Source organism: Anas platyrhynchos, chromosome 9 (genome assembly GCF_047663525.1).
Source record: "Anas platyrhynchos isolate ZD024472 breed Pekin duck chromosome 9, IASCAAS_PekinDuck_T2T, whole genome shotgun sequence".
In the NCBI taxonomy this organism is placed as follows: Eukaryota; Metazoa; Chordata; class Aves; order Anseriformes; family Anatidae; genus Anas; species Anas platyrhynchos.
The window spans coordinates 13,295,785-13,322,770 of record NC_092595.1 but is presented as its reverse complement, the minus strand read 5'-3'; the positions used below and the strand labels follow the sequence as shown (position 1 = coordinate 13,322,770).

Sequence of the window (26,986 nt, the reverse complement as noted above, 5' to 3'; positions counted from 1 at the left end):
CAGCACCAAGATTTTAAGGGCATCTTTAAGTAGGTACTACAGCACAGATTAGAGTCAACTTTGTTGTGATTTCTCCCACAGACCTGCTGCTAACCTGACTGGTTCTCTTGAGTTTGAAAACATTCTGGTGCATTAAGGGAATGAGCCACAGCTTTTTTACATACTTGAAGAGTGCTTGCTCATTCCTTCTGCTTCCCTATTCTGCAAGGCAGGAGTCATGTTCCATATCCCACCTGAATAAAGGATCATTTGGAGGGACTATCTGTGACACTGACCAACAGACTGGGACTCAATCGGGCCAATTCCCAGTGTGACCTAGGACCTAAACTGACAGCTGACATAATTGCTCCTTATTTTCCAGATTGCCAGAAGGAACAGCACCAAAAAGATTCATGTAATTACTCTCATAACCTAGATCCCCCTGCAGCGGTTATCTGTCACTAAATAACCTTTTGTACAACCCGCTGCACTGATGAGTTTACCCTTTATTATAAAATTTTATTACCTAAAATTACTTTTTATTGATATGTGTGATTAAATGATAAATTGCAAACAACAGCAGCCAGTCACTGTGTATTTCATTCTGTTTACTGCTTCACAATCACAGAAGCAAAGTACAAGCTTTGTGACGTGTTTTATAGCAAGTTATGGAAAACATTCTTCACTTCCTACTAATTATGGCTCCATCATTAACTTTTGGTGCGTGGGCTCTCCACAATACTTATCAATGCTATATTTTAGCAACACTTTATCCTAATTCTGGAAGGGTGGCCTTAGTTTAGATGTTTTGGATAATTTAATTTTTAGTGTACAATTTTGAGAAAGTCTATTTATAACAAATCAGGTTTAATATATGTTTAATATATTTTCTTTTCCATCTGCAGGTCTCACATTTTAAAAGGCCAACATCTCAATAATTCTAGATGGTTGGGAAGGGAGCAGATCTCCAGGTGAGAAAGAACTGCTGTCATGCCACTGAAGACACCAATTCCTATCTCCCTAACAGACTGCTAATTCTGCCTTTTCAGTTGCCAGGATATAAGTTCCAGCAAAGTCAGTGTATTATACAGAAGACAGGCCAAGAACTCTGTATTTTTAAAAACATATTTTGTTAATTGTACTGTAATTATTGTTTGGGCTATTACTGCTGCATTTATTGATTTTCTTAATGTTCTGTACTTTGATATTCAATTTTCATGGTTAAAAATTGTAAGTTCCAAGCACTAGCACAAAAAGTTACGTTTTAATTACAAAAAGATAAAAATACTGCTATCACTCAAAAAAAAAAAATTAACTTCTTGCTGTCACTTAATTAAAACAGTTCTTTGTTCATGTAAGTTCAGATGACAAAATAGCAATGGATAAAAACCTCATCTTCACAACTTGGACACCAGAACCCAGACTACGTAAATGTTAATGTCAGTTATCAACATACAGGGACACACAGAGGCTCCCTGGGAAGATCAGACACCATTCTTAGCTAGATGCGTATGCCTAGCATGATTTCACTCACTTTACTGAAGTTGTTCCAGATTTACACTGGTGTTACTGAGAACAGCATGTTAGCCAAAAATATGTCATTGTGATTTTATAGTCAGTTAGCTCTGACATCTACTCATGTATCAACAGCAGCGTTGCAAAGACATCCTTCCCTCCCCACTTCAAATTTACAGAAAGCCAATCCAGGAGCCACACAAGGGATCTTATTGCCTACATCAGTGAGAAGGGAGAACCTGTTACTTCCTCCCCAGCCCTGTGAAATCAGGGACTTTGTGTCATGGCAATCAATTTTGCCTTTTCACTCCTTTCTCCTTCTCATCTCTGCCCCAGATAAGCCCAACTCCTTCGGAGCAGTTGTATTTTAAGTAATTCAGACTCAACTGTAGAAAGTACTCAGACCTTACTACAGAAAAGCTTTCATCATTTTTATTGAAAACTTCTGGAAATAATGAACACCTGGGTGCTGAGTAATGACATCAAGTCTGGCCTGTAAAAAGCTTTTCTTGGAGAAACCTGCAATGCAATACCAGTGTAACCATCAGTGACAGCAACAGCTGGAATGCACACAGACAAGATGACAGAACTGCATCTCTGGCTGAAACACTCTGGTACAAGGAACCAGCAACACTAACTGTGAGGCAGAATTTATTTGAATTCAACTGTGGCTTAGGGTTACCTTCTTTTATTGTTCAGACTAGCGTGAGCCATCACAAGTGCCTGGGTTTCAGTCGCTTCCTTCACTGGCACTATATGGTCTGATGACAGGTTCCCTTCTTGTTTGGGCTGTCCACACACTTTATCAACCTGTATGAAAGGAAGGGAAAGGAAAACTGGGTTTGAATGGAGAAACTGATTTACAATTGCCCAAAGGTCAGCTTGCTCCTTGCGGCTGGTGTTTACTTCGAGAGAAGGGAGAGAGAAAGAAATTCTTCTTCTTTCCAGGACCTAGAAACTAGTCGTCTGCATTAGAATGACCAAACTATGAGGCAGTGCAAAGAGCCCTGCTACCAGAAAGCCAACAGCCACTAGATACCAGACTATAGTACACCTGGAAACTGGCTTAAATGGTGACACTTCAGTATAGATCAATTACACAAGAGATTGACAGAAGTGTTGTCAAAACCAACTTTTATTTAGAAACATACCTGGAGTTTGAAGGTCAACAAATTTTACTGAAACATCTGCCCCATATACAGAGAGTAGAGTCTTAAGTCCTACTTGGATTCTGAACAGGCTTATAATCAGAAAATAACGGAGCTTTCCAGCCTTTAACTAGACAATGTTCCCTTAGAACAAGGCAATGAGCAGAAGAATTCAGCATGAACAAATCACTGTCAATAAAGTCAGTGCACTTCCCTTGCAGAAACAGAATCAAAAGAGAACTCAGTCCTAGGAGCTATCAGTGCCTTCGATCCTGGGTTCTCAGCACTAACACTGCTCAGCCGTTTGCCCTTGCTGTCCCCTTCCTGGAGCCTCCCAGGGGATTTCACACATGAGCAGGAGAAAGCAAGCTTGCATTTATCCTTTGTGCACTGTGGATCTGGCAGTGCTCCTGCATCCCGCCACATTTATTTGCTCTAACAGCTTTAAGTGACAATAGTAAGACAAAGCTCTTCCCTGCTAATCCACAAATAAGTCATATATAACATTTTCACCTACACTTAAATCCTCAAGCAAACACAAAAAGAAGACAAAGAAAATCCTACTGCCGGTATGGCACTACTAGAAACCTTAATCACACAGAATCCATCATCCCACACAGTGCTGAATTTGGTATCCCTTCTACAGTTTTCCTTTATAACCCAGAGAAGACAAATTATTGCTCGTCTCTGTACTTCACCACAACTATAAAATCCTTATCAAGTCCTGGCTGACTATCTGCTGAATATTCCAGAACACCAAAGTCTTCAAAAATTTTTTTCTCTGCCCCTTTGCACCACTATGTTGCATATGGGTGTGTCTGTGGCAGTACAGGACAATTTTCTCTCTCCCATCTCCTCCTGGAAACCTACTGTGATGTAAATCTAGAAGATACTTTCCTCTGACAAAACAGACAAATCAAATATGACAAGTGGGAATTTGTACGAGCGTGACATCTAACATCAGTCTTGGGTGTATAAGTTACAGCTCAGTCTAATATAATATGCTGTGAGGGATCCAAATCTAGCAACTGAATGCCAGATATTGGATTAACACTGACATGCCGTCCGTGGTCAGAATAGGAACCAGTCCCCTCACTCAGCACTGAGAACTGTGTATATTGTTCGGGTCTCACCAGGGAACACCACCACATTGCTTTGAAACACAACTTCGTGAAATAAAATATTTTATTTCCATTCTTTTTAAACTTCTGAAAGAATTAATGAAATCACTCAGCAAATGAAAATATACAACAAATATGTTCTTTCAAACCCTCTGGAGCTGGAGAGAGGGGTCAGCTGGGCTACATTGCCAGCACCAAATTGCCAACACAGATTTCTGCAAGATCCATCTTGGATTACATCATGTAACTCATGTTCAGATTTTCACATTACGTACATCTCAAATCACGTCACTTGTGGATTAAGACAGCTTTAACCAACTAAGAGAGCAGTTTGCAAAAGCAAGGTTGTTCTCATACAGATGGGTGATGAAGAATTCAAGGGGTTTTTTTGGCTTTTCTCTGAGAATTTCAGAGAGATTTAGAGTCATCATTTTTGTTATGAATCAATAGTTTAAGCAGCCAAATGATAATACTCTCTTTGTTTTGATTTGTGTTTTTGAGACCACAGAAATAAAATGACTGTTTAACTTGCCAAACCTTAACTTTTGGGTTTTCTTTTTAAACCAATACTTCCATCTTCCTGCAAATCTAACAAAACCACAACACTTGAGCAAAAAGTATTTCTCAGTGGAAAATTTTTACCAGTCCTACTCCATTAAAAAGAATGTGAATGAACCATCCAACCATCTGATGAAACAGAAGAACAGAAGGTCACAAGGTCACATTATTTACATTTATTTTTTTTTTTTTTGGGGGGGGGGGAGGTTTGCAGGCTTTTTGAATGCCTCTCTTCTGATCAGTATGCTAAGAATCACTGGAAATGCTCCCCAGATTAAACTACTTGGCTTTGTGTGCAGGTGGATGCCCTGGCCTCCATCGGCAGCTCAGCCCAAGCCCAGCTTGTCAGGCTGCTTCCACCATTGCCACAGGGGCCTGTGCAGTTCCAGCCGAGATGCCAGAGGCCCTTCTGTAGCTTCTCTTCCCACCCCTCCCAGTAGGAAGCTCTTCGTGTTACCGTAATCACCAGATCTTCATTCTTCCCCTCTGCTTCTGCAAGGACAGGGGATTTCATCCCACCTCTGCTACTCTGGTTTGTACAGATGGTTTGAAAACTTGCACCCATGAAGGTAAGAACAGCAGATGTCTGCATGCAAAGACCAAACCCTCCTGTGGCTCTTGAGTTACTTCCAGTTGCTAGAAATCAGATTTTGGATGAGTAGAAGAGAAATATAGTTGTATTTTTCTTTATGTGGTCTGACTTTAACATCTCATTGAAACATACAGTTTTCTGCAAAGTAAAATATGATAAAAGGCTACATTTTACTAGCTAAGCTTTGGCAGTCACAAAGTTGATAGTAGAGAGCACCCTCCTGTACAGAAAATCATCTTAAACTTCCAGCTAAGGTATTTATGAAAAATAAGTTAATGTGGTGGTGTATGCTAAAAAGCATAAGGAATGTCATTTAAGATACAATATGGTGTTTTCTGGGACTGGAATACAGGGGCTCCACTGCTACAACCCACCTGCCAGAACTGTAAGAATATGGAGGGATGTTCTCTCATCCTGATGTCCACACCATCAGTTTCACTCAGAGCTCATGAATCCAATGTCACCACCAAAAGGAAAAACACTGCAACTAGAAACTGGGACTGGATTTTCTAAAATATATTTCCTTGTACACATTACTTACTACTTCCATGTTACCTCCAACTAAGTGCAAAGTCTTTAGTCATTGTTGTTTTGTTTTTAATAAAAGCTGAGACTCCTCTACTGACACTGGCGAACATTAGAATTTGACACAAACAAAAAATACCTAATGTTAGGAAAGATAAGAGAACTACCAAACATCAGTTGTACAGAACTAGAGACACCCATGAAAAAAAATTAACAACAAAAGACTAGAAACTGAAAACCCACTGCTCTTTTCCTAAATTCAACTTTTAGTTATCTCAGAATACTCGAGAATCAACATAAAGAATGACTAAGTTAATTTACTTCTGTGATTTTTAAACTTGAAAATAAGCCTGACAATCTTATATTACTGAAAGAAAATCACACTTCACTAGCTATAACACCACTAAGGTCATTTGTTTTGTTCTCTTGGATGATATTTAATCATGTCTACCCTCTAACAGTGAACACCTACAGCTGAAAACTAGTATTCCTCATACATCATCATCTGAATACTTGCTGTTCCACAATTATATACACTTTCATTAGGCTTGAAGCTTTTTGTTTGTTTGTTTGTTTGTTTTTTGTTTTTTTTTTTTAAACTTACACACCAATTTCTTCTTCAGTTTCTTCTCCTGTGAACTCTTCTTTGTAATGGAATACAGACTCATATATATGTATATATGGATTATTTGACCTCTTAATATTTGTTCTTTAAAAGGATGACTATTTACAATTATTGCGAAGGTTTAACAAAATAAATTGAAAAAAATCTCATTTGAAATCTTTTGAACTCTTGCAGCTTGAGCAACCTTAAACATTGAGGTCATATTTAATATACCTAATACAATCAAACAAGGGAAAAATGTCATGCCCTTCTAGATACTGAGAGCATCTTATCTCCCCGAAGCAAGAGACCTTTTCACCAGTTCAGAGAGTAATTTTCTTTGATTTTGTAATGGGAAGCTTAGTATTTTAAATTACAAGATTTTCCAGTGATCGAGCTTGGAGTTAATACTGAAATGCTGATACATTTTCCAGCAGACTTTTTTCCCCAAGCTGTAACCCAGTCCTGCTCTGCAAAAACCCAGAGCCTGGCTGAGTGCTCTGCCACACCACACCCCACCGGCAGCGGGACCGTGCACCCCACCACCGCACTTCTGATTACAAGTGGGGTTTGCTGCTTCCAGCTGCCAAGTCCGAAGTGAGGGAAGCAAGAAATGATGAGTTATGGGGCAATGAGGCTTCAATTCTCAGACTTACATGCCTGCTGTTAGAACTCGTTTTGCTTGAGTCAGACACACCTTTATCACTAGGTCACCAAAACGCCAGAAGACACCAACAAAAACCTTGTTATTTTCTGCTGACGAAGCCAATGACCAAAATTCATGATGCAAATACAGCACCCTCTCCTTCAGAGGGGCTGCCACATGTCGCTCTCACATTACTGCGAAATGTTCATTTCCAACGCTCACTAGATGTGTGGGATCACATTTGATAAAATGTAAGCCAGGGGCAAACCTTGCACAATTTGCTCATCACCACTGTCTGCAGTTCATTGAAAAAAAATCTTATACTCAGTGAAGAGAGGCAATAGCTGGGAAGAAATGTATCACAAGGAGAAGAGATAGCAAGTAACTTTTGATTTTGGCTTCTTTTAAATATTCTCTTTGTAATACGTTACAGATTACAAACACCACATTTTGCCAGTAGCAAAGTTCAGCCACACATAAACAAACTATGGGATAATTAGTTCAATTGCTAACCCAAGTGAATTGTATTTCACTTAGGAGGTGAATATTCTCTTGTCTCATAACTTTTATCTACTGGACAGATTAATGTAAATCCATTTCATACAAGTCTTGTGAAAATTGGCAGATACATAGAGAACTGTTATTAGATACTAGATTCTAGCAAGAAGTATTACAGATTTTTCAGAAGCAGGAAATGCTTCTGTTGAAGTTGACACTTAATCAGACATCAAAGAACCAACACATGAAACTTAAATCCAGACAACACAAGGCTCTGCATGTTCTGCTGCCTGTGGAAAAAATACTTGGTTTTAATCATGACTTGAATTACAGCAGTATTTCTAGGTTCAATTTTGCAATCAAGATACAAATGAGCCAGAAACATACGCAACAAAGTGCTGTAAGAAGAAAAGCTTACATTAGGAAACTACAAGAAACAAATCCTGAAAAATGATGGATGACTACAAAGATACTGAGATATAGGTCATCCTGTACCTTCATGAAACATCTGGGCTCCTGTTACACTTATGCACATCTCACCACCCTGTTCAAACGATCCAAAAAAAAAAAAAAGAAAAGAAAAATCAACAGGGAAGTAGCAATGTTGTAGCAAGAATGCAGAAGTAATGGAAATTTATTTCTGATATGGATTAATTGACACTGAAATCTGATTTGAGTTCCCTCATTTAATTCCGTCCATTTCAATGACCTTGCATGCTTTGGTGTGCTACTGTTCTGCACCTAAAGCCAAGGAAATTCAGCCTCCTCTAAAATGACAGGGGGATAAGACACTTCAGCCACCAATCTGAGAATACTTTCTTGCTTCTCACTAACTGCAGAAGTCTGTCACTACTGCTAACACTGATACTGCTGCTTCCTGTCTCAGCAAGGTTTGGAAAAGATAACTGTAAGAACATTTGGATGCCAGCTTGCAGAGTTGTTTGACAATATCGTTTAAGATCCTCACAGTTTTTCTCTAGGAACTGTATGTCCCATATAAAAGGGATAAACAGAGTGTAAGGGTTATTTAGAACCTCAGAAAGCTAGGAGATGAAATCAGTAAATCCAGAAAGTTCTAATAAATTCCCTGTCTAAAAAGTGGGCTATAAACTTCAAGCAGTCATTTCAAGGTCAAGGGAAGATTAAAGAAGACCAGAAATGAGTTATACTTCAGCCATACAACAGAGTTGCTGAGGCAATGCTTACCCAGAACAGGAACGAAATTGTCATGCTAGTACAGAATGGGCAGGTGCAAATCACAGAGCTGTAACTTAAGTGCTTCCTAAGTCTCTCCACTGAAATCATGTATCATTACGGAAGTTCACAAATTGTAACATCTCCATTGATGAAAAGCACAGTTATTTCCTCCTCTCTAAGGAACAGAAGCCAAGAAAGATCTCAGAGGACCTAACGGCATGGTAAGTTCAACCATGTAGGGAGCTGGACTAGTAAGCAGGTACGCAGACCCCATTCCAAGCTCAGAACTGCAAAGCCATTTTTCAAGTATACATACGAACAAGTGGGGTGCCTGGGGAGAAGTAGGATAGTCATAGGGATCTTCAGTATTGCATAGGATGTCAACTCTCACAAGCTTCTCAAAGTCAAAAAGGGGCAGGTTTCAAGCACCCACAACTTACAGGAGAACAATTCACACAGCTGTAATCAACCTCCTCTTGCACATTTCTAAAAGGAGTCCAATCTGATGCTTTACAAGGCCAAGCAGCACTCCTGGATGTCCTTATAAAAAGCATTACTTAAAAACCCTGTTCTGGAGTATTCTGCAAACAGCCCTGAAATTGGTTCTTGAAAAGAGAAAAGCAAGCACTGTATTAGGAGGCTTTGGGTTTATGTGAATAGACATTGTTGTCTTTTGTAGGCTCTGTCTGCAGTGCAAGAGGCAACTTTTCAGGCATCAACAGGGTGCATGCAATGGTCAAGTCCTCCAGCAGCTTCTTGAATGAATCACATTGTACAAGGCCTTCTCCCACATTAAAAACTCAAATTAAGAGCAGTGAGAATTTGGTGCCTTATTCTACAACACCCTTAATAACCAGTGGTTAGACATATGAACAATAAATATATGAATAATATATGAACAGTACCTGAGGAGTAACGAGCACGCCCCTTCTCCCCCGTAACAACCCCAAGGTTCAGCTCTAATCACTCCTGACAGTCAGCCACTATTGGGACATCTGTCCATAGATACTGACAGCCTGGAAAGGCTAAGCTCAATTTTTTAAATTAATTACAATAATCTAGTGTGGAAGGAAAATTCCATTGGGAATCAATCCAAGTGAGTCATTTGAAAAGCTCTCAGAAAGATTAGGTAACCTTAAAGTTAGCATATGAAGAAAATCAATTAAAAGATTTTCAATTCAAATTTCTCTTATCACTTTTCAAATTAATTACAGTGTATCAAAATGGTATTGCATGTTATGTGTTTATTATTTATTCCCATTGTGAAGCGAAAGCAATTACCAAAATACTGCTGGAATTTCCCTACCGCTGCAAGCTCACAACACAACCACCAGCAACCTTTCGAGGTTTGTTATTCAAAGGTTCAGTAGTTAAGCACAGAAAGATCGTACGTTTTACAGAAACCGGGGTACATATAAAAAAGCGCAGCGGTGGTTCTCCTTAGCCCGCTACAGCCAAAGCAGCCACGGAAGTGTCAATGCCGGGCTCTGGCTGAGCACACAAGGCTCATTTTGAGCCAGCCCAGTCAGAGATCACTCCGTCACTGGCTGGGATGAAGGCTGGTTACCTCTGGCAGCAGGGACTGACAGGCAGAGGGATCCTATCTTTGATTTGGGTAGGTCCCTGGTCTGGAAAAGAACATCTCTCAGACACAGGTACCTCCTTAGCTATCTTTAGTCTGAAAAAAACACATGGCGCTTTCATTCACTCTGTAAGTGATTGTAAGATAGCAAGGAGCTACAAAAAAAAGACATTTTAACAACAAATTAGCTTTAACAGCGTTTATCTGTACGTTACTCCTTGACAGAACCCTTTGCACTAACAGCAGCCAGTCTGATCACCAGCCAACACGGTCAGTCCTGCTGGTTTAAGTGACCCTCAGCTGTCCAGCAGCAGGATTCTCAAGATGCCCCTGTGATAAAATGAATGAAGAGTAGGCTTCTCCTTACAGAAAGGGTTTGGCCAAAACTGGGCCTACTTCCAAAGTCACTGTTTGCAATGGGAACTATTTCATCATTATTGCAATTATAACTACTACAAAAATGCAGGAATGATTTTGAAGAACTGGCCAAGTAGACTGCAAACACTCATTCTTTATATACAAACAAATAAAAATTTCTAATTAATCACCAGGAACCTGAGCCAGACCTGATCCAGGGGTATCTTGGTCACACAATTAATTCTATGAACATGTAATTCAGCTTCATTTTCAAGTTTAACATTCTTTCAGAGGTGGGCATCAACAGTGAAGTATTTAGGCACTAGCTCACACTACTGAAATATTCATTCCAGCAGGCCTGTCGACATATTCCTCCTAAAGACAGCTTTAAACTGAAGTGTTTTGTCTCCAGTCTTCAGATAATGCAAACAAAATTTTCTCAGTAGTTTTCACGTGGTTGGTATTATGCAGTATATCCAAAAGAAGGCAGTGAACACTAAGACAGAACAAGATTAATGTTTGCCTACTCCACGACTTAACACTGATTTGGTGTCTGTAAAATACTACATTAATTATATAACTACGTAAGTAAAGTATATAAGTATTCTTGTTTTACAGGCTCTCAAAGTATTTGAAATGCTTCTCAAAGCCATTGTGTGCTCTCTGTGGCTCCCTCCTCCCCTTCAGGAGACTTGAAGGCTGGATTACCTGAGCTGGGGACAAGCCCCAGGAGGGTAAAGGGCCAGGCAGAACATCCACGTTGGAAACAAGGAACCTTGGGGTCACAGGCTTGACAGCTCCTGGCCAAACTCTCCCTTTCTCTGCAGTCAGAGGAGGACTAGAAATTAGATATATCTTAAGAACCAAGCTTCAGGAAAATAAATGGAGGAAACATTCCCTAACAAGTCACAGTATTTACTTCACATCTTCTTGAGAAAAACTGTTTCCATTACTGTAAGCTGACATCTGAGTATGCTCAGGGATATATTTACAGGAAAAAAGCATCTCTATTACAATGGGTTAATGCTACAAACGTGACACAGATCTTATATGAGAAGGGTCAAATACGTGTTATTTATCTGGAGCATTGTTATACCTACATAGAAAACATTTGCCTAAAATTGTAATGAAGTGCAACAAAACCAAGGTTCATCAACTTTTGGCAAAACATATAAATCCTTCTAAGACATTTTTGCTTCCGCTCACAATCACCATGAGCATTTAGTTCAATAGGCAAAATGCCTCAACTTTCTCTTCCAAAAGAAATTTGGAAAATGAATCAAAATTATGTAGGAGATCAGAAGACCATGATACTTTCACATTATCATAGTAGCATAAATAATGCAGTAAGTTTTTTCAATCACTAACTAAATACGTCAGTAACAATGTCAAGACCTCCACAGAGGTCCGAATGACCTTCTATTTTGTAAATAACAGCAATATAATAATTAGAAAAGACTGGTGAACACATGCATTCAATTTTTCTTGAATGAGATTATAAATCACTTCCATTATCATCTGCTGACAGTTGTTGTCAAAATCAATGCTTTCTCATGTGTTTTTTTTCCTGAACACAAGTCAAGTGATGACACTGAAGACTAGTAACAAATTCAAGACCTGTAACAATAGCAAACAGCATAATTATCAGGGCAGTAGCACTTATTTAAAATATTTAAAAGACATTTTTCACAGAAACAAGTACATTATAAGAAAATTCTAAGTCTTCTCTCCTGCATCCTAAAGAAATCACTTCTAATTCAGAAGCAGTGTGCTGCTTACAATGTGTACCGAAATAGCCAGGTTCTCCCTTTGCTTCAGAACCTCAGGCAGATGTTACTGCCAGGCCATCAGAGAGGTCTGGGACCCCACACAGGGTGTAAAACCCTTATTTCTCCTGGTGTCTTGATTCATTGCACATATTGGGACAGACCTCAATCACATTAGCAGGCTGTGGGTTTCTAAACATGTATGGCAGGCAGACTGCAATATTGTATACCTGGTGAAAGGAAGGATGCTTTGAGGATTTACTACAGTGATTGATTAATGTGGATCTTTTTAGGACTATAAAACCATTAATGTCATTTATCGCTTGAACATTTCTGCTCTTGAAACCAGGTAAAGATTCTAAATCTCCAAGTTCAAGTCTGAACTGCAGATCAGACCTCTAATATTTTACCTATAAATTTCAACGTGATCTTTCTAGTAAGACATTAAGCAAAATTTATTTACTGGTATATGTAACCTGTGTTCAACCTAAGAGTCAAGGGCCAATTGATGATTAAAGAAAAAACAAGATTCAAGAAAGCATTGTCTTAAAACTGCCTTGTCTTATTCTGCTGTGTAGAACTCATTTTGACTATTCTCAGGATGCTAGAAAGGTACCATTATGGCCGTTTGGTGTTAGGGAAACTGGAACAGTGGGAAAAGAGAGCTGAAAACAAGGATAAAAATGCTCATAACAGATCTATGACCACAACTCTCCATTATGCTTGCTTCATCGCTGACTCATTTTTTGTTTAAAAAATGACACCACAAATAATGACAACTGAAGTATCTATTTTTAACCACCATACCTAGCCAAGGATTCTTGACTCAAATTTCTTAGTTTAGAAGCCATTTCCCCACTTATGGCACACAAACTTCTGAGATCCATTCATGCACTCATCTGGCCCACTTCTGACGGTGATGTGCAAGACCACCAAAAAAAATAGCCTTTCTTTTGGTTTAAAATTTCTCAGACTTTGTCTGAAACCTCAGACAGTCCTAGGAAATATGAAGGAAATCAGACAGGATGTTGTCAAGCTGGAGGGTAGTGAAAACTTAACATTTTGATTTTAAAAACACCTTATAATCCCAAACAAGTCCTTTTCCAATGTTAAGTCTTATTCATTTAAGGACTGCCAAATTCAAGCAGAGACATCGTGCATAGTCAACAACAAGAGTTATACCAACACTTCAATAACTATGACTGCATCCACTTAACAAAAACTAATCACCTTTTTGTGGTAAATGACTGGATATGAGCTACCAGCTCCAACAACATGCTCAATCAGTGTTAGCAATGCTTTCAAGAATCAATCATGCTTTATCAACCATGCAGTAAAGCAGCACACTATGCACCACATCACTTCACTTGAAGAGCAGCACAGTGAATGTGTGCAGTGCTTTCAAGCCCCACTCAGTGTACAGAGAAAGCTAACAGAAAATTGGGGTTTTTAGCACAGAACATGAACTTGCAGGGAAATGGTGTCTCAAAAGGGCACATGACTGGATAACAGAAAATTCTGAGCCAGCAATCTGCCATTAGCAGCGAAGGCAGCCCAGGGAAGGTGATCCTTCTCCTCTATTCAGCACTGGTAAAGCCACACCTGGAGCACTATGTCCAGTTCTGGGCTCTTGGTGACCTTGTTGAGCAGGGAGGATGGACCAGCTGACCTCCCATCAACCCTCCAAACCTCAACCATTCTGTGCTTCCACAAATTCACTTTCTGACTTCCTTTGTGACTTCCATGGGGAATCACCCAAGGGTAACCCCAAAAGTACACAAAAATGGGGCATTTAAAATTGGATGCCCCTGTTGGATGTGTAGATCCTTAATCACAGTGTAAGACGTCTCACAAGACCCAAACCAACTAACAGACAAAGCATGAGAAAATAACATGTACATGAGTGTACACAGAACGCTTTAGGCTTTCTCCAGTGCTTGAGTATTTTCCTGAAGATTTATCTCACACCTGTTAAATTCAAAAGCACACGATCAAGATTTGGTGCTTTTGTTTCCTACCTCCAAAAGGTGCACAGGGCTTCCCTTCCATATAGGACACTGAGAGGGTTTAAGCCACTCTATAATGCTCAAATACCAGCAAGCTAGAGGCAAGAGAAGTACCAAGATTGATGGGAATCCAGTACAGTTATACTGCTATCATTCAATATGTATTATAAGCACTTCCAAATAAACAAAAATGAAATTTGAATTTCAATAGATAAAAAAAAAAGTTCAGATGACTCACCGAATGAAGAGCAACTAAAAAGACAAACAAATCAAAACACACTACCAAAAAGTACTTCAAAGGTTCCCAGCCAGAATTTTCCTACTGATTTGCAAACCGATAGCACAGTATAGCATTCACAGGTCAGCTATGTTGTTGGTGAGATGCCTATGCTTCTGGGAAGTAGCCTTCTCACTTCCCGCTAGTCATGAGTAGTATTTACCAACACTGCAACTTTCCCATCATACAGCGTTTACCTCACAGTAGGCAGTAACTATTTTTATCCCTGTTTTTCAGACAGGGATGCTAGGGCAGGGAGATTAACAAATCTGAGGAAAATGTGTAGAGCAGGCTTGGAATTGACCACCTCCTGACAGGCAATTCAATTCTCTGACAATTCAATCACATTCCCCATTCAAAAGCTCTGGCAAAGAGCCTGCATGATTACATACTTGCCTTGCCTACCTAAAACTCTCGGGAGTTGGAGAAATTGGGCTACAAACTTCACAGGAGCGTGGTCTCACAAACATCCTGCCTCTGCAGACCCAAACATGTAGACAGTCCAGGCATGATGCACCCAGTCGAAGTCCAAGACCACCCAGCAGCCCAGCACAGCAACAGGAGTTGGCAATCCTCAATGCAACCCAACTTATTGTTTAAGGCTGTAATTAAACTGCCCTGAATACACAAACTTGTTTCGCTCACTAATTGTTTTACTTAACCGTAAATAGGAACTAGAAGCAGTTGGTTTGAGCTATATAGTCTATGTTCATCTGCTTTTCAAAACATGTACCACGAGTTTTTCCATGAATAACACACATTTCTTTATTTCCTTCTGTGAACTAGAGAACAGTTCCATTTCCCTTTTTCTCCAGCCACAAGAAAGCAGCACAGGCTCAAATTGAAGCAAAATTAAACCACTGGTGCTTTCAGTGTGGGTGCCAAGAGACACTGCCCTCATAAAGCATGCCTACAATAATGTAAAACAAAGGAAAAGAAAAAAAGTAATTTACTGTTAGCTGTCTGATCTCTATTCTCTGGTCTCAGTCAGATGGCACCAGGCTCAGGTCTGGTAAGGGCAGACCTGCCAGGTCTCGTGCTGCAAGCACTGCACCTGCTCGGCTGCCGCAACACAGCACCCACCTCTTGCACACATGCAGCACGGCTCTGCCACTTCCCACATCCACCCCCACCTGCAGTGCTGGAGCCCGGCACTGAAGAGGTACTGCAGGCGTTGTGCTGCGAAAGGACCTGCCCCTCCTACCTGGATGCCGTAATTCGGAGACCCTTTTTGAGCAGCAGCCACATTTCAACAACACTCCCTTTGCCAGAAGGTCCCGACAGCCCAGGTCCCTCACACGCACCCTTCGATGGCAGTGCTCAGCTCACGCAGCTCTAGCAGCAGTCCAATGCTGTATTTTCCCTGTCAATTGACAGTTTTGAGGGAGCCCCAACTTGCCTTCCTTTTATTCGCAGCATCTTCAGCAGCATATGCAACCAGATGATCTGCTGCAGAGGTAATGCAGACTGGGAGGCAGACATCATTTCACTCCTGGTGCCCACAGCTCGGCTTTCTTCCTCTGACTTCTTTATATAACTAGGCTCACTACAATACCAACCTAAGCAGCATCCCACTAGGTTTTGACCTTGCAAATTCTGGGGTATGTTCTCCCAAATTTAACCAAGAAATGGAACAAAGGTGCTCACCTTTGTGAGATTACTGATATGAGCATTGCTACTCTGGACTACAGCACACCGTAGAGTACTTGATGAGAAACACAGCGGGGCACAAGCTTTTGCTGGGATAGGTGAAGCACAAGGCAATGGCAGTGTGGTCTGCCAGGTACACCAATCTCCCAAGAAAAAGTACTCTAAGTCAGAAAGGACTTAGCGACCATCTCCAGCGTGGCCTCTCTGCTGCTTTGATCAGTCACCTGAAGCACCCACACGTACTATTTCATTATGGAAAAACCTCATAGAAAGACCAGAGAGTGAATGGAGACTGGTACAAAAATCCCTTCATTTTGTAACTTTTTTTTGTTGTTGTTACAAATTAGAATCCCAGCAACATAATAAAACACAGGAGAGGTTAAAAAGTAAAACTGGCTTGTTTCTAGAGCAGGTCTTAATATAGTATGCCTGTGATAATGAAACAGGGTAAATGAAAAGCATGCCGAGTCCTGTTACTGAGTTCGACCATGCCCTTGGGTAGTACACGAAACCCCAGAAATGCAAAATATGAAAGTAATAAACATACAATTGCTCAGAAGTGATAATGATCTCTGTGAAACAAAATCTGAGGATTTTTGGTGGGCTTTGATGATTCTGAACACAGAATTAAGCTGAACGTATTTTAAATTAAACCTAAAATAAAAACAGCTGCTGGAAAACATGCATGACCAAATTCTTCATCTGAACATATGCTGCTTTTGGCTATTTTCTTTTAGATTTTAAACGATCACTAGTATTCTTTATATTTAACTCCAGTATGAAGCAAAGTACAGTAGCTACTCTTGGCATCCCGTTAAGCCAATCTAATTTCATAGATGTTTGCTTAACAACTCAGGACCACTACAATTTCCATCACAGTGAAGGATTATACCACCAAATAAATTTATTCACTGTGGTAGCTGTAATTCTATGTGCATTGGGCCTAAGAGACACAGTTGTTTAGATTCATGATGTTCTTCCCACTGCTCTGCTGGCTACTCTTAAAACCCAATCAAGGAAAAAAGAAGCAGCATAGTTAATTATTTTTCCCAAGAGTTAATTTTAAGAGGAAAACAAGATGTATTCCTAACTGGAATTTTCCAATATGACAAACTCTCATCCCATTACCTAAATAAATAAATAAAATTAGACTGCTGGAGAAACAAGAGGAAAGACTGAGCAGAAATGACTCCATTTGCTGATACATACAAAAAAGGCTATCCCATCACGGCAGGCCAGAGGGCAAACTTAAACTGTATGCAATACACTTCCACTTCTGATTAAATTACCAAATACAAGATATCCATGTCACAGTGGAAATGCCCTAATTGAATAAACTTTTCAATACAATTTATTTGGGAATCTGACCTCCTATTCTCAATACTAGAAGATTCGGTGGAAAATCAAGGAAAATACAAAATAGAACGTATTCTGCAGTATTTTGAATTGAAAGAGGTTTTCATTCTTGTGATATTTTTGTAGGTACCAAAAAAAAAAAAAAAAACAACCTCTAATTCATGTTTATGAATAGTTACAGTTCCCTTTGCGGTTGTTGGTGGGATGACAGCAGAAATGTAAGCAATTCGTTTCACGGTACATGGAAGAAAATTGTTGCCTGTCGCATACTCAGTTAGTTTTAAGACCTAAAGGTTAGCTGACATTAGCAGAAATACACCAGCACACATGTAACTGCAAAAATACAAGTTAAAAAAAAAATCTGTTTCATCCTCAGCCAAAGCAAATCAGAACAGTCCTGTCAGAAATCACTTGGCTGTTAGGTACCAGAGTAACAGACACTGTTGCAGCCTATGCCACTCTGAACTAGCTCTGGATTGAGCCAACCCCATTTAAAAGGCAGCTGAAAAAAAGTATTTCCAAAACTGATGTTCTTATGAATTAAACCAACAGCTGCTTTATCATCACACACACCTAACTAGGTTTTGTTTGTTCCTTCAGTGCTGATAAAAAATTTAATTCCCATGAAATTGTTTTTCACTTTGTTTTAATCATTGTAGCATCTGCACAACTCAGAAAACTTTTTAGTGTGAAGAAGGATGTTACCATTAGCCTACAAAAAAGGGCACATAACCATAGCCAAAATAAGACAACACCTAATTCCATAAACACCAGGAGGTAATTTTTAAAGGCTACCCATAGACCTGAAATGTACTGAAATGTGGACAAGAAAAAAATAATCCACGGAATTGTCTTATGTATTCTGGAAAAATAGAAGAACAGAATCACGCGTATGCTGGACTACTGATAATTCATCCTAGAACAAAGATACACTTCTACTGTTTTCCACAAAGACTAAACCTGCAGCATTTCATGTAACCAAGTTCTGCATAAAGGTGTCCCTGACAGATGTGGAACTTAACACAGGAACAGAGCTTTACTCAATTCATAGCACTTAGGAGTGAATGCTCCAGCTCCAACAGCTGTCTGCTTCCTCAAAATCTCAGTTTCTTCTCGTAAATTGCCTACAAGCGGATGAGTGGGATTGATACAAGGCCAGAGTTTCAGTTTTACTCTTTCCTGACCCACAAAGCATTCATTTCACTCCTTCCTTCCTTCATGACACCTCACTGACACCTGAAGGGACCTACTGGCCTCACACTGCCTGCCACAGGGCCCAGTTCTGCACCTGTGATGCTTGATGCTACTTGAGGAAACAACTGGGCAGCTGAAGCACATACTTTATACTATATATATACACACACAGACACACACACACTTCATATACTGAGTATAAAGGAAAGCAGTAAAAAAAAATAAAAAAATAATCAGAAATCTAAGGAATTTAGCCAATAAAGAAAGGCTGAAGAAACTGGTACCAGTAGGCATGGAGAAGACAGACTCACAATTTTCAAGTACATAAAATCATGTTGCATGCAGAAATAACCTATTCTCTATTTCAAGAGTAAAAAACATACATGCACGAGATAGAATGAGTAATAACAGCTTGCAAGGGAAATTTAAGTTAGATATTGAGAGATGCTTTCTTAAGGTAATAATGGAAAGATTTCAAAAGAATGTCTGGGGACATTACAAAATTTCCATCTTAGATGTCTTTAAGAACACTTTTAAAAACGTTTGACAGAAAGGGCTTAAATATAATTATTTTTTCCTTAGGCAGGGGATGGGCTACATCACATACAGAAGTCCATCTGCCAATCCTACTCCTCTAGGATTAAATACTCATTTGCTGCAAAGATGAAGCATTTTGCCTTAAATACTGGCAAAGAGGACAACATCGAAGACCTGCGTGAAATCATACCATAATCACTTCAGACCACAAATCCCCCTTGAAGGATGCCATTCCAATGACATGGGAGTACCTCTGGCAGCACGTCTCTACCTCCTTCCTCAATCCTCAGAGACCAAAGATTTTTGTCCAACATCAAGTACTCAGCGGTCTCAACCTCCTGAAAGCATGTGTTTGCTGTATGTTTCTTTGTTACAGGATATAGCATTGCACTTTTTACTGTTACTTTGGTTTGAAAGACACTCTCCCAGTATCCTTGTTATTCTTCAGCATAATGCACTTCCAGATTTGAATTTTAGTTAGACTCATTTGAAAGATAAGTAGGATTAACGGGTTAATTCTGAAGAATAGGTTGTGCTTGCACTACTGCCTGTAAGGAAATTTTTGACTTGGAAATAGAGTCAGAATACTCTTAGAAAGCATAGCCCCATATTTACAACAGCAATCTATCACCAGTATTCACAAATGGTGTTTCTACTCATACCCCTGTAGCAGTCCATATTTTTTTTGTCTTGCAAGAAAGAAAGATATTCTCTTCAGCCCTTGATTCCCTTCGTACCAATCCCTGCAAGAGGCAAGTTTTCAACAAGAGCAGCAGCAGGCTTCAGGACTTGCTACTATTACTTATTCCATATGCAAAGAAGAGAAACTTGTATTGTTTCTGAAACATTCCCCAGGAATGTTCCAAGCTTCACTTGAAACAACACAGGGCAAAAAGCTTTATTTAAAATTAACCTATCAAATGTAGTCCAAACAATTTATGGGGCCAGGAAAACAAGAGGAATCAGTTTTCAAAACAAAAGCCACAAAATTAAGGTCTTCACTGGCATTAAGTAAGCAAGCATGCAATTCAGGCTGTATCAATCAAGATTATGCGTGCTCTTCCTTGGCAGTCCAATTCAATACTAATATTTTCCTTTTTTGTTGCTTCAGAACTGACCATTCAAAAACAATTGGGAAAAAAAGGAAAACCAGGGGCAAAGCAAGTACTTTCCAAATACAAATAGAGGCCTATAAATAGAGCCTTTTGAGAGGCTGAGGATGTAAGAACGGTTTACATTCTCTCTACTCCTGCCAGCCATCTATTCCATTGCTAAGTATTACAATAACTATATACAGCATTACCATAACACAGCAAATATTATAGTTCACTCCCAATGAAGACACACAGATAATTGGCTAAGTATTTTCTTCTCTTTGCAACCACATTATATTAAACTCAGTTGAATAGCTTTTCCAAGTTTTTCAACAGTTTTCATCACAGATAGACATTTACTTCCATTTCATTATCAGGATGTATTTACTAAACAAATCCTAATTAGTGTCAAGGTTGTCAGGAATCTGACCTTGGAAGTTTCTGAGATTGCAAATTTTATATAGGCAGTGAGTAAGCCAGTTTCAGTAAAAAAAATGTGAAAAAACACAATTGCAACCATGTTAACACAGTTCCTTAAGAACACTTTTTGCTTCTCTTGGCAAATAAAGATGAAAAAGTGTAGGATATTAACATCATTGATTTTGCTTTTTAAAGGCAAGAGGAATTTGTGTTCTCATTCAAAATACATAAACCACCTCTCCAAGTATATGGGCACAGGATCTATATTGTAAGAGGGACTTCAGAAAAGTCACAAACATAAAATTCATCAGTTACAGAAATATACACAAATATTTCATTTTTTGTCACATTATCAAAATATACCAGAAAACATGTTCCCCACAGACCCCACCATTAGAGTTATCCAGGCTTTGTTCTTAATTCATTATCTGTAACAGAACTGCAACCTAATTTGAGTTTAAATAATTATAAATAACATTACGTGAATTTCCAATTTACTACTCCGATACCATACCTACACTTTTGATGTGCCATTATCACTGCTGTACAGAAGACCTATGTTTGAAATATATCCAAAAGATACAATTTTAAAAAATATGTATTTAAACAAATTTTTTTACATTCTGACTTATCGTGTATATTCTTCATAGGAGTATATTCTATATGTTTAGAAAGCTTCTATATTTACTTTGGAATATCAAACTAGTTATTTTAACAATTTGTATTTGGATATTCCCTGTGTAAGGTTTTGAATGGGAACTGCACCCATTAAATTTTTTTTTTTATCATAGGAATGCAAACTGCACACTCCCAAGTAAATGAAATGGGTACATAAAAATGAGTTAGACACTATGACTCGGAAGCTAAAGAAACTTCCAGACCCTCACAAAATGTGGTAATAAAAAGGAACAAAATTATATTTTGCTCTGCAAATCTCAATGTTCTTTTTCTACAAAGAGTAGTAGTTCCCTAAGTAATTTAAAAACAGTAGACCCAATCTTGACAGAAAACGCGTAACTTTTCATCCTTTTAAATAAGATATTTTTACTCAAAGAAGATTTGAAGGTTTCCACAAGTTTTAAGTGACATAAAAACTTCTTCACAGAGGTAGTTCTCTTCAGAGGTATAATCTTACTATTTTCACCAAGGGCCTGTTAAAAGAGTTTATTTGTGAAAGGATAATCTTCTGCAGTTTGAACTTTCTCACCAAGCTCTCCTCTCATTGCTATGCGGTGTGGGAGGTAAGTCTGCTTGCAATGCCAGCCATGTCTATCGAATCAGAACTAACCTTTTGTTCCAGATATTTTCTTTGCAACTTTTTTCATCATTAGACACTTCCAAGAAAATCTACTTTTGCTCTTTCGAAGCACTGGTGTCTTTTAGATAATTCATTTCCAAGTTGGTTTGAAATATAAAAGATTCATTTTATAGAAAGCCATTCAAAAATGTGGCTTTACTTTGTCACCTCTACTTTGTGAATGCTAGCCATACAGCAATGTAAAAATAAAGGGAATGTCATCTAAGATACTGAAACATAAAATTACAGAGTCCAAAAATACAGACCAGACGGCTGATTTCTATTACTTATAAATAGCAACAGAATAGTATGACTAAGACAGTAAATCAGTTTCAGGAAGGAAAAAAACGAACATAGTAACCATCAACACTAGTGATTTATGAAAACACACTAAGGAGATCAAAGAAAGATTGATGCCTACAATATTCATTTCACTTTATGAAAAAGAAATATTTCTTGGGGAAAAGTATCCATAACTTACACCACAAAAAGATCAAGGTTTGTTCACTCAATGTTATACATACATATAAAACCATAAAGCACACATGCAAGTAGCCTGCAATGCAAAATACCTGTGGTCTCTGAAGGAAAACAAAGAATTAAGCATGTCAAATTAGATCATCATATTAAGTAGACATTGCTGATACATCAAGAATGCAGCTTCACCAACAACAAACAAAAAAATAGAACTTGATATAAAATTAATCTTAAAACGTGCACATTCTTTGTTTCTCCCTACAGTGCTCTGTATTGCATTTTCAGTCTATTTAAGAAAAGAAAACTTGGTAAGATCATATACTGGAGTAGTGTTAGGGAATCTGGTAAAGAAAAAAACAGACTTTTTGTTAGCCAAGCCACAAAGCATCAACAGAGCCTAATTCATCACGAAAATGCCAGGATGCCTGACAGCTGAGTGACAGATCAGCCCCAACTCACTCCCTCCTCTCCAAGAGGAGCCCCTTTGATACGACGTGTCTGTTCCTGCCGGACAGCACAGCTCACGAGCACAGTGCTTATGTGTGTGTGCTTAGCTGAAGAAAAAAAAAAAAAAGGACAGGGGGCACAAAAGCCTTCACAGCTGAGAACCTACTGGGTGAAGGAAACGTCTTATCTGGTGTACGGGAGCATTCCCACACCTTTTCCTTCCTTCCATACCTCCCTCCCCTTCCTCGGGAGACACTGCTGTTCTCTCCCAGGCAGCAGCACACGGGTGCAAGGCACCAGGCTTCAGCAGCACACCCCTGGGCAGCCACAGGGACCTGCTGTGCCCAGCAACCCCGGTGCTGCTGTTCAGGCAGTGACACTGGAGAGCAAGCCCCAGCTGGTTCGAGTCACCTGCAAGACAAGTCCTTTCCCCAGCCCAGAAGTGCCACGGAGAATGGGGTCAGCCCTCCTAGGCATCGGCCCTTCTGCTCCTTGCTTTAAAACTAAGCCTCTGCTTAAGTGCTTTATGGGACTGGGGCCAGAACACTCCATTTCTTGCAAACTGAGCCCTATGTTTTTATAGCCATAACATCCATAATGCTAGCTTGGTTTTTCTGCCAAACCTCTTTTCCCTGAGCATTGTTTATTTTTCAGGATTTTGCTCAGTGAAGGGTGGGGGTTAAGCTAAAGCACAGTGGCCCGATTGCCATCCATGTTGAAGGCACAAGAAGCAAGTAAGCAGGCTCTCACTTTAGTGCTTCCCAACTCTGCAAGGGATGAGCAAAGCACCACTGGGATACATCAAAGTGAGGCTCTCCCATTCAATTTATGGAAGAGAAGACTATGTAGATGAAAAAAGTAGATGAAAGTAATACTAAGTACAAGTTACATGGATTGGATAGCTTACGCTTTCAATAGATATGCTTTTCTGTGTTTTTTTTTTAAGATCTAAAACTCCATGAGATAAAAGAAAAATGAGTACTTGGAAAAATACTTCAGAATCAAAAGCCAAAACAAAAATACTTGCCAAATCACTACAATTAAAAAAAAAAAAAAAGTAATGAAGTAATAATAGCATTATTCTGATCATTCACAATATGCTGGTGAGAAATGAGCCTAACAATGGCCCTTAGCTTTCATGCTTGAAGACCATGGAACCTTTAAAAACAGAGGAAGAAATGGGTCAGTTTGGGAATTTTGTTGGAAAGCCATCTCCAGAGCACCTTTCCTCCTTTCCCAGCTGTCAGCAGTGTCTGGGTGGAACAGCACTGCTCAACAGGAGCCATCCTGGCCCCACTGACACCATCTGCTAGGGCCAGCATGAAGAGAGGAACGGGGCTGTATCCCACACAGCCTGCAAGGCTGCACAGCTTTGAAGAAATGAAATCCTTGCAAGTTTTAAAACCTTTGTTCCCCTTCTGCTGTTAAAGCAAGCATACTTCCTTAGAGAATTTCTTCTCAGAAATTAATTTAAGAAATGTGGGAATAACATTGAGAAGTAATTGAAAAGAATTTACTGTCTTAAGGCTTGACTCAAAACAATTCAGATGCTAAGAAGTGCCCATGAGGTCTTTGGCAGCAGACCAGTGAGGCACTGACTTTCTTGTTCACTCCCTAACCTTTCATAAAACATTCACAAATAAACAATGTACACAGAGGGAAAACTGGAACTGCTCAGAACTTATAATGACAAGCTAATATTTATATTCTTAGCCCCCTATTAAGACAAAGAAAATCAGCCACTACAAAAACATAAAAGCAAAATAAAACTTTTTTTTTTTGGCTAGTTGGCTGTGCTTGTCTCTAGGCTCTCCATTTTTGATCATCTCTTCCCAGGCATCTCTGGGAGTGTGACTGGGATCTTAAAGAACTTTGATACTAATATTTCCTCATGTCTCACTCAACATTTATCCTCTGAAGACAACGTTTATCTTTCTAAAGAACTATGTATTTGCTGTCATTTGTAGACACTTGGAAACAGATAGAGATGCAAGACCCAGAGTTGCATGGGTTCTCTGCTCATTCCCTTTATGGAGGAGAGAAAGGACAAGCTTCTGAAGGTATTCAAATATACGATGCCCTGTTGCTTTTCCACAGCATAGTGGATCCCAGGGGTCTCTGCCTCTGTGCAGATGTTCCAAAATGGTTTAGCTTGGGCCATCAGTTGTTCTGCATTGATCCTTTTTAACGTGGCCCCTTTAACACTTTTAACGAAGACTGTCAAGAGTGAATATTTTGACAAGCTTGCAATGGCAAGATAAAATAAAGTAGACTGTACACCGTACAAGTTCAGAAGCTGTTGTGTCCGTGAAAAAGGACATGGCCAACCCATTTACCCCCCTGGTCAAATCCCTAGCCTGTTCCATACTGTAAAGTTCAGCACTGCCTCGTATGCCTATGATTTGACCTGCTGTACGGACATCACATACCAAGAAGAAACTTCATTTGTATGCTGAAAGCAGCAAGCAGCAGCTTCTAGCTGTAAAGTTCATGCTGAATTTTCTTGCCACTTGAATCGGAACAGAAGAAATAACTTGTCACCCTGAAAGCAATCAATTGCTGCTTTGGTTACTACTCAAATCCTGCAGCTGCTGCAGGTAGGCATTTACTGATAAAGCTCCTGAGAAGGTGGTTTCCAGCACTCCCAATGCATTTACAAACATTCAATATAAGCAACAGCTGTACATTGCCTTCAGTCCTCAGTCATGTTTCTGGGAAAGAGTGAGCTACATGCAGAGGCGGCAAACCTCCCAGGTCAGTTCAGCAAAATAAGCACAGCTCTGCTAAATTCTTTATTAGACTCACTCGAGAGTCTAATAAGAAAGCTACCTAGAGAGAGACTGCTTGCATGCCTCTTCTGCTACAGGCACCCACTCCTATTTGAAAGAGGGGAAGGAAAATTTCCACTGGCAGTCTATATAGCTGTTCTTTTAAAACTCAACTTTATATAGCTGACCTTTTAAGTTAAGAATGAAAAAACTGCCTCAGGGTTCAGAAAAGCATTCTCAAACAGTTTTGCACTATGACACCTCCAGAGCCAGAAACTGCACCCTAGGTGAACCATCAGTATTTGCAATGGGGATTTTACATCAATGTCTGGACATAAATATTTTCCATGCTAGGTAACCATAACTGTCCCATATTGGAGCTACAATAATGCCAACCAAAGTTTAAGTACTACTAAAACTCATGGAAAGGGAAAATATTACCACTGTCTACTGGATCAAGGGCGAGAAGTATGACCTTGGGCTCCTTATGTAGCAAATGCTGGGCATGTTATTAGCATGACACCAAGAGGCTGGGTGTTCTGAGACTCTGATGAAGACATGGAGCACTGATACTGTAAGGGACTGTGGCTCCATAAACAGATCTGTTACTGTAACCAGTAAGGGATATGCAGGTGGAGGTCTTTCACCTCCTGACAACACATCATCTGGTTTTGATGACTTGCTGCCATGCACGTGACAGTGTTGCTGACTCCTGGCACTCAAGTGGAGAAGGGAAAAAAAAAAAAAAAGACTCAGCATACTGCATCTGTTGATAACGAATTCAAGGGAAACAATTACTGATTCTTGAGATCACCAGGTGAACTCCTCAATCCAGTATAAATATGGAAGTATTGTATAACTCTTATTAGAACTCTGTACATCTTATGGCAACAACCAGCTCTACAACAAGCATCCACTAGAAACTACGCATAGCCAACAAATAAAAAAAAAATTCTAAGTGGTTCAAGAGACCCACCACGTACCGTACTAGGAACCATAAATGGTCTAAAATGAGCACTGAGTAAGCATCTCCTGCTTCAGAAACACCGCTTTTCTGTAGTCTCAAAAGACTGGAGGAGCTCTTTAATACTTTTCAATGTCTACACAATTCTAAGGATGCAATAAAACCTAGAGATAAAGCAAGGAAAAATCAATAACAATCATTCTACTTGAATAGTTTGCAATTTCAAGGTGCTTGTGGTAAAATGAGAAAAATCAACACTCGTTACTTTTCTCATAAAGTTGCTACAGAAAAAAATACAGAGAAAGTCAAGGTGGGACCTATCGAGTATTTGATGGCTTCATTTCTGACTTTCCAAGAAGTACCAAGTAATAACTCATAACCATGCAACTTCATGGCAGTTTAAACCACCAC

General features: G+C 39.4%; 1 protein-coding gene across 5 annotated transcripts in view; it reads right to left on the bottom strand.

Annotated features, from left to right (window-relative positions):
* Positions 1-26,986, bottom strand: part of LOC101803486 (glypican-5) — a 414,617-nt gene that overhangs the window by 242,687 nt on the left and 144,944 nt on the right. For all 5 annotated transcript variants that reach the window (XM_021268756.4, XM_072042426.1, XM_038183389.2 and 2 more), the window contains one exon: positions 2,177-2,304. In XM_021268756.4, coding sequence (XP_021124431.1) covers positions 2,177-2,304 — 128 coding nt within the window. The remainder of the gene's footprint in view (positions 1-2,176; positions 2,305-26,986) is intronic.